At 35.4% G+C, this 12,494-nt stretch overlaps 1 protein-coding gene across 8 annotated transcripts in view; it reads left to right on the forward strand.

Annotated features, from left to right (window-relative positions):
• The window catches only part of utrn (utrophin), a 207,941-nt gene that overhangs the window by 157,890 nt on the left and 37,557 nt on the right, over nucleotides 1–12,494 (forward strand). For all 8 annotated transcript variants that reach the window (XM_038274309.1, XM_038274312.1, XM_038274311.1 and 5 more), the window contains 3 exons: nucleotides 496–662; nucleotides 3,267–3,378; nucleotides 7,952–8,088. In XM_038274309.1, coding sequence (XP_038130237.1) covers nucleotides 496–662; nucleotides 3,267–3,378; nucleotides 7,952–8,088 — 416 coding nt within the window. The remainder of the gene's footprint in view (nucleotides 1–495; nucleotides 663–3,266; nucleotides 3,379–7,951; nucleotides 8,089–12,494) is intronic.

Here is a 12,494-nt window from a genome sequence, read left to right on the forward strand (position 1 = left end):
AGTAAATGTATTTCTCTCCTGGTTCCAGAAACACCTGAAGTTCAGTTCTGCATGGAAGAGATGTTTGGACATATTTTTTATGCTCCGAGCATCCTAGCTGTGAACTAATAATACAGCCACAGGACTTATAAGACACGGCCAGTGGGGATGTGACCATTCATCAATTTATTATAAGACATTTGCACCAGTAAACATTAATTAGAATCTCATAAAAAGGCATTCAGTCTCTGTTTAAAACTCAAAGCCTTAACAGGACGGAGCCTTTTCATTTTGATATATAAGGCAGTCCTAAAGTTGTCTGCATGTTTATTAGGAGTTTAGTAAAGAGCTACAGCATTTACTGGATGTGCATGTTTTATCTCATGCTGCAAAGTGCCCTTACAGTTTATCACTTCACTTTGAGGGACCTTTATAGAAACTATAAACTTCATACGGTTGATAAACTTTTGCTTTATGTGCTCCTAACTCCTAACCACGTGTCCTTTTTATGAACAGGTGAACAACAAGGTGGAGCTGGAGCCTCGGCAGTTTGTGGACTGGATGAGACTGGAGCCCCAGTCTATGGTCTGGCTTCCTGTCCTGCACAGGGTTGCTGCTGCAGAGACGGCCAAACATCAGGCCAAGTGTAACATCTGCAAAGAGTGTCCTATTGTTGGTTTCAGGTAAAAAGAAAAGTCAATGTCACATACTCATTTTTAGGTGGTTAAATTTTTTTATGAAAGAAAGCAAATGATTAAGTCTTTAGCTTGTAGCTTGGTTTGTGCTCTTACACATATGACATTCTTGTGCAATGTTCTCTTTTGAACAAAAAGGGCAGATCTTGTCTGCAGGGCAGACATTTATCTAAATGTCAGCAGCTGATATACTACTGAGTAAACACCACTACTACTGTAGGTTTGTAATGAAGCATGGCCAAAAAAATGGAGCCCACAAACAAACAACTCAGCTTTGTCCAAAGTTTACAATCTTTTAAGTTCAGAGCAAGCCTCTTCGTGCCTCTTTGGCTGCTTGGTTGCATCTGGTGTTTGGAAAATTAAAATTAACCATATTGGTGGGTTCATGGAAGAATTCCAGTTTTGCTCTTTCCAGTCTAGAGGGAACGTGTTTTCCTAAAGCCTGAAGAGGAGCAGAGTTAAGTTGTCGCCTGGATATCCATTGCTTTGCAAGCAGAAAGAGAAACACATCCAGACATTTGATGAAGCACACATCTCCAAGGTTCTGTCATTGATCGATGAGAGCGAGCGATGGTGGGAAGTAAAGGCAGATAGCAAAATTGAAAAGGGAGGAAAAATGCATAGCAAGCATTTTGTGTGGTCTAAAGACATGACACCAGTCATGGAATAAGTTTTTCTTCTATAAGGTAACACTTTTTAGGCCAAAATTATATATAAAATGCTGCATATACATATGTTTAGCCCCTACATGTTGATGAAATATTTTCATATTTTTCCTAATGGGTTTAGGAAAATAAAACGCTTAAGAAAAATAATGTATTCAGTAGTGAAGCCCAGATACCTGCGACTGAATGTTTGTATTTGCTTTAAAGGACAAAATGTTTGATTTAACTTCTACAATTCTGCTTTATATGATTGTTTGAGGGGAATTTTATAAAAGTTATTTTAGAGAATATTAAAGAATTAAATGCTTAGCTATTTATGGAGAACGTATACCATTTCTTATAAAAAAAAAAAAAAACATTCAATGTTTATTTTAGATAAGTAGAGAAAAAACAGATCAATACAAATGAATAAAAAGATGAAATAAATAAAACAGATTAAAATTGAAATTTAGTGTTATATTTTCTGTTTTCTTTAAACTTAATTTGAAAATAGATGTATTTATATTTGACAACATTAATAAGATGACACATCCGAACATTTATTCACTGATTTATAATAAAAAGCTTAGCTTCTACTAAGATTTGGTGCTGTTTGGATAAAACTGAGTAAAACAATTAGACTACAAGGATTAAAATGACTGCTAAAAGTAAAAGAGTGGTTAATCCAGCCTATTTGCATTCTTACTGTTATTTGCTATAACATTTTCCTCCACTTTAACTAGACCCTGCCTTCTGGCGCAGATGTCACAGGTTTTAATAAAAAAAAAAATTAGTTTATTTTTTTGTGTTAAAAAGAAAAATCCTTCCATATTTGAAGTATTGAATGTTTTTATTCAAAATCAAATTATGTAGCAAACTCCTTATAATGAATATAAAGGTTTAACAATTTTTAATTCAGCATGAAACTGTTTGTATGTAAGGTGGCGCTCCTTTGTTATCTGATGCCATTTAAAGTCCCTCGCTCGCCTTCTTGAAATGGCTCTGGATATAAAATTATTACTGACTTGTTTGGTAGTAAATGCTTTACAAGTTCAATATTCAGCAGTTCCTCTTTACTTTCATTTTGTGTTTGGAAGCCCTGAACTCTTTGCTGTAACAAAAAGACCATTTAATCTTCACCGTTAAATTTTCACCTGCCATAATCACATTTGTCGTTATGCAGCCCTTTCAGATTTAATTTAACCTAGTTATTCTTTATTTTGGTACTTATGTTTTTAATCTAACCAAGGAAAGATGTCTGTGACATGGCAGACCTGTATGTATTTATCTACTGTCATTACATCCCTACCTTAATCCTTGGAAAAATGTCCCTTTATAAAATATGTTTCAAATGTTTTGGGTTCCCCCTTTAAAAAACCAATTAGATAATTAACCAGCGTCGTTTGGTAGCTTAACTAATTACCTCCTCACCTCCTGAGTGAAGGTGACTGAACGCCCTCTCCTTATAGTAATATGCTTCTTGTCACGATGTAATGGTGTGTTTGACTTAGTGCAGTTGTGTGCACTGTTGCATCTTTTGATGTATAGCTCTCTTTTGTAGCTCATCAGTCAGCTAACCTTGGGGAGAGCTGGAGAAGAGAGAAAGATAAAAGACTTAAGCTATTATGTCTGAATGGCTCCTGTCTCAATTTAGCTGTTTAATGGCAGACTTGCTACAGCTGCTGCTGAGGACAACATCCCCACAGCTGTTGTCAGAGTGTTGTGTTTGGGTGGAAATCCGGCAGTCTGTCATTCTGTCGGCCTTTAGTTTGCGTGCTTGACGAAGTGACAGTGGGAATAGACAGCTCTCCAGATGATGAGTCACGTTGTAAGCCAATCTGCTCACTTGTGCACTTGCAGAATAACAGACCCAGAGGATATAAAAGTGACATATCGGGAAACTTCTTCCTAACTTTTCTCACTGGTTTTCTCCCACTTCTCTATGTAGGTATCGCAGTTTGAAGCATTTCAATTACGACGTGTGTCAGAGCTGCTTTTTCTCTGGGCGCACCGCCAAGGGCCACAAGCTCAACTACCCCATGGTTGAATACTGCACACCGGTGAGGAAGCAACACACAACCTTCCCTCACACACGTCTGCACACTTTCTCCACCAGCTTATGCCATATCTCCCTTCCACACGCTCACACTCTCCAATTAACCATTAAATGAATCCAGTTAAATTCACACTTGATAACCTTCTTGCTCATCTTAATGTCAAATTAGATACAGTCTTCCAACCAATGAATATTAATCCTCCTATTAGACAAAGAGAGAGACTACTGAATTATCAATGCACCATATTTGTAATCTTACTCTGTGTTAATTTTTGTAATACCATTCAACTCATGCTGTTACCTCATTTCCTTGTGCTGCTTAAATCAAAGCATCTTCTTTGACTAAGTTTCTATTAAGGATGAACTCCTCTGCAAGCTTCCTGCATCACTTGGAACAATGTTCATTCCAATGGGAAGTCTGAAAATGTTTTTAGCACTTGGCTGCAAGGGTCTTCCTCTAATCACAAAGCCTACTTAGCTGTAGTGGGAGAACAGGAGCTGCTGGCACTCAGTCAGCGTTCCTGTTCACCCCAAAGGTGTTGGAAAGGCTTTGTACAGACAGGAAAAATAATTTCTTGTATTTCTCTGTTCTTCATTGTGATAATTAGTCTTTTTAAAACAAAGCAATGGAGACAAAGGTGTTATTTCTGAGCAATGCATCAATTAGCTTGTTTATCCTCCAGCACCGGTTTAGATTCGTTATTTATGACATGTTTCTATTGTTTTGCCTAAAGTAAACAATCATGAATTCATTTTTGGATAAATCTTTAAAAGACAATTGACTTTAGATACTCATATTTTATAGAAATGTACATCATAACTAGGGGAAGTCAAATTAGACTTTAGGTTTTTTTCTGTTCATATATGTGTGGAAAATGTTTCCAAGCTTTATTCCAGAGCTAATACAAGCTCTAAGATATTATTCAGCCTTTTCAGATTATTTTTTTTATTTTAATGTAGAGCAAACAAGTAACTTTCTCCTAAAACTGAGTATTTGCTTTTTACTTGTGACACCTTTCTAAACCTTTTCAAACTGTTGGCTATATTAAACATAAAAGTATCCATTTAATCCAAATAATTCCAACCAAGTCAAATTATCCATTAAATCTTTCACATCATGTTAAAGTAAACAATTTAATGCAAAGGTAAATTGGTGCAGTGGGTAGCACTGCCGCCTTGCAGCAGGAAGATCTGGGTGCGATTCCTTTTTGCATGTTCTCCCTGAGCATGCGTGGGTTCTTTCCAGGTACTCCAGCTTCCACCTACAGTCCAAAAACATGACTTTTAGGTTAATTGGTTTCTCTAAATTTTCCTTAAGTGTAAGTGTGTGCGTGAATAGTTGTTTGTCCTGTTTGTCTCTGTATTGCCCTGCGATGGACTGGCGACCTGTCCAGGGTGTACCCTGCCTCTTGCCCATAGACAGCTGGAGATAGGCACCAGCACCCCTCGTGACCCCGCTTGGGATAAAGTGTGACAAAAAATGGATGGAAGCTAATTCAGCTTTGTTTTTTTTGTTTTTTTAAATCCTTTTATTTTATTGGTTATTTTTTTCACATTTTACATTTCTTTGGCCTAATGAATATTTTTGTAAACTGAATAAAGGCTGTTGCAGAACCTGAAAAAATAAAGGAGAAATATATGTTCAAAATTATATTGAATGATTTAGAAAGAGTATCTTTAAGGGGAGGGAATAATTCAGTTCGAAAAGTTGCTCCACAGAAAACAAACAAATATTTAATTCCACCTGTTTCACATCATTCATTAGCCTAAATTGTTCAAATATCGTCACTAAATTACGTCATTCTTTCATCACTTTTTAATCTTTATAACTCTCTACATTTCATTCCTGAATTCTGATTCTTCCCTCTTTTTAAATGCCGTCTGACTATCTGCACAGAGCAGCTCCCCATTTTAAAGCAGAGCAAAGACAAATCTCTAAGCGACTCTCAGAGCCTGGTGCTGAGCATCCAGTGCAAGATGGGCTTTGTTTGGCAGCACCTTGTTGATAAGAATGTAATAATGGCACAATGTGCTATCTGTGCAGCAGAGATGTGCTCTGGTTTGGAGCGATACCTCCGACAGCATACTGGACAACGCCTGAGAGAAAAGGATCAGAAAATATCATGTTCAAAAACTAATCAGATATTTTATCATGATGTTTATTTTTATTCTCTGCTTGTCAGTAAGCAATGTTTTCCCTTTAAATAAAAAGGGCAACATAATCATAAAGAGATCAATGGAAGGAAATGGGAGCAGATAATAAAAGTAGGTGGTTAGGCCTACAATTTGTTTTAACACAGATTTTTCTCATAATTCAAAAAGTTATAGCAGAAAGAATATAACCTGATAAAAAAAAATAATGAAAAAAAAAACCTAATGAAACAAGCATCAACTAGAAAGATATTTCCAAAAAAAATGCTTAATAGAAGTATGTTTTTGTAAAACTCTTCTGCAGCTGTTTTCTCCTTAAACACCATCCTAATGCTCACAGATCGATACTGGGTTGGCTGTAGTAACAAAAGCACAGAAACCTTGAAAGCAGTTTTGTCTCTATTGTGAAAGTTGGACATGAAGCCCACTCATTAAGCTTGACCTAGATTTATTGACCCTTTAGCTGGTGGAGGCTGGGGGAAAAATGCATGTTGGTCTGAAACTTCTAACTTCTAATTTCTATCAGATGGCTAAAAACATATTTGACTCACTTCCCTGTTTTAAACGTCAGTTTTTTGCAACTTATGTACTTTTTAATGTACGTTTACCTTCAGGATGTTAATTTAATATAATCACATTTGTAGTTTTCTAATGATCATATCAAGCCTTTTAGCCTCTTTTATTGATGCACCCTGTTTGACTACAGGAAAACGATAAGCGACACAGTGCAGCTGTTTTATTGACTGTTTTTCAGCAGCGCTTTATTTGCATTGCTGTTTATTTTATGTCCATTATCCTGCTTTTCATTAGTTTATAAATTTGAGTGGGTGAAAATCTTCTACTTTTAATTTGTTCTGTCGCTCGTTTAAGCTCATACTTTTCCTAAGGGCTTATGTTTTTCTAGTCGAAATTTTGCCGCTAATAGGTTTGCTGTCATTTTTAGTCTTTCCTTTTTTTTTTGAACTGTCACTAACATATACCCATGGGCCAAATATTAGGGATTATGACACCCACCATATTACTGTGCCTTCTTGAATTATTAATGCTGGGTTGTCTTTGCAGCTCCTGTGCTGCATTTCTCAATTACAGTTCCATTCAGCTTTTTTTTATGTTTTGTCCCTATACTTCTGAAAACCTCATTATATTTTATTAGGAATTTGTATCAGTCAGAGGCAAAGTATTGGACGGGTTTGATATAAAAGTAAGATGAAGGTTTTATTTGAATAAATGTTGCATATAAAAACCTGAAAAGCATACAGTAACATGCATTTTTCTTCATCATATGGAGGCATCTGGAAACATTTTATTTCAAGTCTTGGAGATTTGAGTTAAATTTAAGTCTGGTGTTTGACTGGCCTATGGAAACCATGGCTTCACCATGATTGAGGTGATGTGTAGCATTACCTTTCTAGCACACAATATATGGACCAATATATGAACATTTAACTTTGACCTTAAATGACAAGAGGGTTAGGGTCAGGGATGTTCTTACACTGTTTTGTGATTCTTGGCAAACTACAGCAGGTATTTTTATGCCTGTCTGTCTTATGCCTGTTTTTTATTCTTATAGGCCAGATTTGTGGCGTGCTCGATTGATAGTTTTCTTATTGACAGGTTCTCCCACCTGAGCTGCAAAGATACCACCATCGCTTCTTGCTGCTTCTCTGAAGCCCTCACAGAGAACCATGTTTATCTTGAGTTTAAATTACACACAGGCAGTGGATGCTATTATTATGCAGGATATTAAAGGGGCTGAATACATGCCTGACTTCATTTTCATTATTTTAATTAAAAAATGTTGATTAAATTCCCTCAACTTCACAATTTCTCACATGAAGTCCAAAAAATGCATAAGAGATTGTGGTTTTAATTTGACAAATTGTGAAAAGCTCTAAGCATTGTAAACAATGCTGCATGCACTGAATAATTTGATAGGGATACATGCCTTTTGGTTATCTAGTATCTGAGATTGCATGTCTGCACAGTCACAGAGGAGAGATTTAATGAAGCACAGGCTTTTTTTTTCTTGCAGCTGCTCTGTATGTGCTGGTGATTTGTTCAAGCTACCATCTTAAGTTGTGCGGATTAGCCAATAAGCCATGTGAGCTTTAACAAGCCTGTTACACGTATCTGTCATCTGCTAAAGCTGTTTTTTCCCCCTTTAAAAAAAAAAAAAATTGTCAGGATGTGTGTGCGGTATTATAAATCACTTGGAACTGGGTTTTGCTCACCCCCCCGGTCAGACTGTTGTGCTAATTTGTTGTTTGCTTGCATGACTGAAATTGCTTCTGTGGGTGAAACACCTTTGCTTATTGTCTAATTAACAGTCTAATTTTCTTCCACAGAAATGCTGATCTTCACTACATGTGCACAGGATGCCTAATCCTCAGTTTTTATGCTTGTGTTTTTTTTTCTTCCATTTTCAGACAACATCAGGCGAAGACATGAGAGATTTCACCAAAGTGCTAAAGAACAAATTCCGATCGAAGAAGTACTTTGCCAAGCATCCACGGCTGGGTTACCTACCAGTCCAGACGGTTTTAGAGGGAGACAACCTGGAGACGTAAGTTACTCTATAAGCATAAGAGCCAGAGCGCTGCTTTACATTCAGTACATTTGTAAGTAAACTATATAAACAACATATTTTTGATGCGCTTATGTCAATATATTTTAAAGTCAATGATTGACACTTTAATAACGCAAAGGAATGGAAATAGAAAAGGAAACTGGTGACAAACTCCAAAGGTAGCAAAGATCTGAAGAACAATAAAGATCTTCATGTTTTCTGTTACATTAAACTTCTTTTTCTCAGACGTTTACTCGCTCACTAAAAGCATGTAAGAAGTTAATGATCAATTTGAATCACTTTTTCCTTATTATCCAACAGACCAGTTCAGTTAACTATGAAAACAAGGACTGGTTGCTCAAATTAATATTAACTTTGGACTTTTTCCAGTCCACACATGCTTAATATCTACATCCTCATTAGCACTGGTATGAATGCCTCTTAGCACTTTTTGTGGTCATCAATTCATCCATGGCCTGATTCCAGCTGGACGTTTGACATCTCCTCTTGGCTGAAATGGTAGCTGAGTTCATTGCCCAGTTTCCAGTACAAACTTTGAATTATGATTTGTTTAAAAAGGATTTCGTGGAGTTTAGAATCTGACTAGTTTGGCCTGTTTTATCTCTGATCTTTGATGAGTGTTTGGGATCAGCACTCTGTCAGAACTCCAACCAATGTCTGAGTTTCATCCATTTTACTGATTAATGAGGCAAAGCTGAGATGATATTCCTTTATTATTATTATTATTATTATTATTATTATTATTATTATTATTATTATTATTATTATTATTATTATTATTATTATATTTTGTGTTCTTCCTACTTTATACAAATAGTTAAAAAAATGCACTCAGGTTTACCAGCCTTGCAGCATCTTGGAGATTCCTAAAAATCCAGAAATAATCAGCTATAACCCATTTTCACTATAGATCAAAACTCATTCGCTTGTCCTTTGTTTTTAAAATAATTTTTGTGATCTTTTTATGGTTCAAACCACAGTAAAAAGCTGTTTATATCCATCATTAAAGTCCATTCGGATTGAGAATTAATTTTAACTTCTGATTGGCATAAACCAAAATTTCTGCGTTTGTTAACATCCAATGTTTGATCATAAATTCTTGATTTTAATAGGATAATTAGATCTGCTGAAATAAAGATCTAAAGATATATATATATATATATATATATATATATATATATATATATATATATATATATATATATATATATATATATATATATATATATATATATATATTATACATTTACCAAAATAGTGTTGATTTCCATTTGTCTTCTAAACAATCTCTGCTACCAAACTCAAGTGTTCCCCTCTTTATTCTGTGTCTAAATGTGTATCCACCCTCTTGTTATTTCTAACTGTTCCTCTTCACTTTTACATGATGTTACTCTGCAGCATCTCAGCACTCAGGATGAGTCACCTGTTAGATATACAAAAGCTCTCTCCCAACTTAAAGTTGGCCACTGTTAACACTCAGATGGATTGCACTAACTGCCCCTATCCGTCCTCCTCCTCACCTCCCACCTTTGCCCGTTCTCACTTTCAACCCTGTGCTCTGAGAAATGACTCCTGCAGAGCTTCCTTCTTGACAAATGCTCCCTAAGGGAAGGAAATCATTGCATGAGATCTTTTAAAAATATACCAGTAGGGAGGGGAAAGTGGAGTTAGTGATCATTTTGCAGTTTCTTTGACTACATTATGTGAACATTAGACTATAAATGCTGGTAGCTCTGTAAGTAATACAGAAATTTGAATTATTTTCCTCTAACATTCTAAAACATTGAAATACCATTAACCATAATCCTGCTTTAAATTGAGTTTTTTCAGTAAAATTATTTTAGATTTTTTTCTGCTACTGTAAACTCTTTGAATTATGTTCAGACTCCACTTCGCATCGTAACCAAAGAAAGTTCTAAGAATTTAAAAATGTTTGTATTGACTTAGTGTCAGTAGAGAAAACTAGATTAGGTTTTGAGTAATTACCCTCCTTTAACTCTCAGCCTCACTCTCCTCTACTCTCCTCTTTTTTTTTTTGTTCCTCCCACTCTCATTTTCTTCATGAGAGAGAGCAAAACACATCCTACTCTTTTCTCTCGTTTTTTGCTTCATGTCACACCTGAGGAGATTTTGGATTTGTCACAGCTATATTTTTAAAATTTAGAAGGACCCTGCTAATGTTCTTTTGTCATTGTTTTTTGTTTGTTTTTTCGCTCCTTAGCTTTTCTGACCAGATTTCAGGCTTTTGCAAGCGTGTTAATAAGTTTGCAGATGGATGATTTTTTTCAGATGTTTAGGGATCTTATCCATAAAAAAAATATAGGCAGAAAAAACGTATTTCTATTTATTTATACTTATGACGTGGCACCCAATATTTGCATCTGATGTATTATTTCATTTATATATTCATTTTGATTTGAAAATGTATACAAATTGTTATATTATATGTATCGTGAGTAAAACAAATTCCCTCCCTTACCATATTCTACTGTATGTGCTATAAAACGTTTTTTTTTTTGGGGGGGGGGGGGGGGGGGGGGGGTTGAATATTTACTTAGAACTGCACAAATGCTCATACACATTTATATCCTGCAAAACCGTCTTCTGAGTACTAATCTATACAATTTAAAAATATCATAGCTAAATGTATGATTGGTTTCTCAAATAAATAAAAAAAATTATCCATTTTAGATTGTTTAGAATGAGCTGACTTAAATTAAACTTTCTCTAGTATGTCAGTTTTGAGTAAACAGTAGAAACCTGGCATTTCATATTATACATATATAGCAATTTAATTAAATTTCTCTTAATGCATGAGCTGTTCTTCATTTTCTTTTATGTACTTTGCTCTTAGTTCTCTCTTACAGAAGAACAAGTGAAAGGATGTATCTGTCACCAAGCGACTCACACATTTACTGGAATGTTTCTTGTGGCCCTCTAGCTGTCTCCCTGTATCCGACAGGTTGAGGTGTCAGCAAGCACAGATGGGTTTTTTTTTTACTGCTGACAATAAAATTGGGATAAAGGAAATGTAAAGAAAAAACCTGCGCTAACAGAGACAAAGTGACTACCACAGCATGATGGACCAAATTGATTTTTAGAAGCTGTTCAGGGCATTCACCTTGAAGGAAAAAAAAAACTGAGAAGCACATGCTGTTCAGTTATAACAAATCCTTAAGGTGATGAAAATAGACACAGGCTCTTTTAGGAGTTTCTGTCGTTTTTCCCAGTCAGCATTTCCATGGTTTACTGAAGTAGCTAGAAGGACAAAAGAGCTTCTGAATCAATGTTAGTACTTAACAAAAGATTATTTTTTTTTGCATACATTGATGCTATAATCCCATAGTTTGGATCTTTTTTAAAAGTCAGTGTGTCAAGACGTTGAATATTTTATCAGGAAAGCAGAAACTCTTTCATCCTTAACCTCCTCCTCCATGTTAATGTGAGCACATATCACACAGAATGAATTTCAGACAACTTTGAAAGGAAATTGTTTTTCCGAAAGCACTCAAACTTTCAAAGGTCCGACTTGACGTCCACATCTTAAAAGACAGAAAAAGCTCACAGTTTTTATTCTGTCTGTGCAGTTGGAAAACTGCCTTTGCCCAACCGTAGTCTTTTGATTGTTTCCATTTCTTCTCTCTCCACTCTGTCTATACAAATGGCCACTCACTGGCATTGAACAGCTCCCCCTGCTTTGGTGTATGTGGTAAGAAAAGCATAGAATTAAGGAAAATTGATCTGAACCCCGAGTTTGATTCCTCTGGGAAAGCATATATATATTTCAGTGAAAAAGTTGAATATTTTTAGATTACAAATTCTTATCTCCCAGTCTAAAGGCAGCACATTAGCACAGACTTGAAAGGTGGATATTTGAAGACTTTGTCACATTCATGAGTGGGTTTGTTCCTGTTTTTTCACTCTTCCTTTGAGGTACTGTGCAGAAAATTTCAAGCTACCTTTCCTTTCTATAAAGTCATGTTTAAAACATTAAACTTTCTTCAGATATCTTAAAGTGGATCTAAGCTTTTAAATGTTTGTGGTGACACATACATGTAAAATTTAGCACCAGGCCCTATACATTATTTCCTTGTATCGAGTTCCTGTCAGAATATTATCCTATTTTTTATTGATCTCCTTGGATATAGAAAACGAAAATGGGGGATTCAGCTTATCAAATGCAGGTAAAGTGAATTAGTTATCATAGTCATTCATTATTATTGTTGCCTACAATGCAGTGTTTGCATTGGAAGAGCCAGTTTGAGAATAATCTATTATCAGGTGTATTCAATAACACAAACTGTACTACAGTGTATTACAAGACTGGCAGAATGAACCATTATAATTATTGGTTGGCATTTATTTGAATGATTTATAGGTCA

This window comes from Cyprinodon tularosa, unplaced genomic scaffold (genome assembly GCF_016077235.1).
Source record: "Cyprinodon tularosa strain WSP-4 unplaced genomic scaffold, ASM1607723v1 ctg907, whole genome shotgun sequence".
NCBI lineage: Eukaryota > Metazoa > Chordata > Actinopteri > Cyprinodontiformes > Cyprinodontidae > Cyprinodon > Cyprinodon tularosa.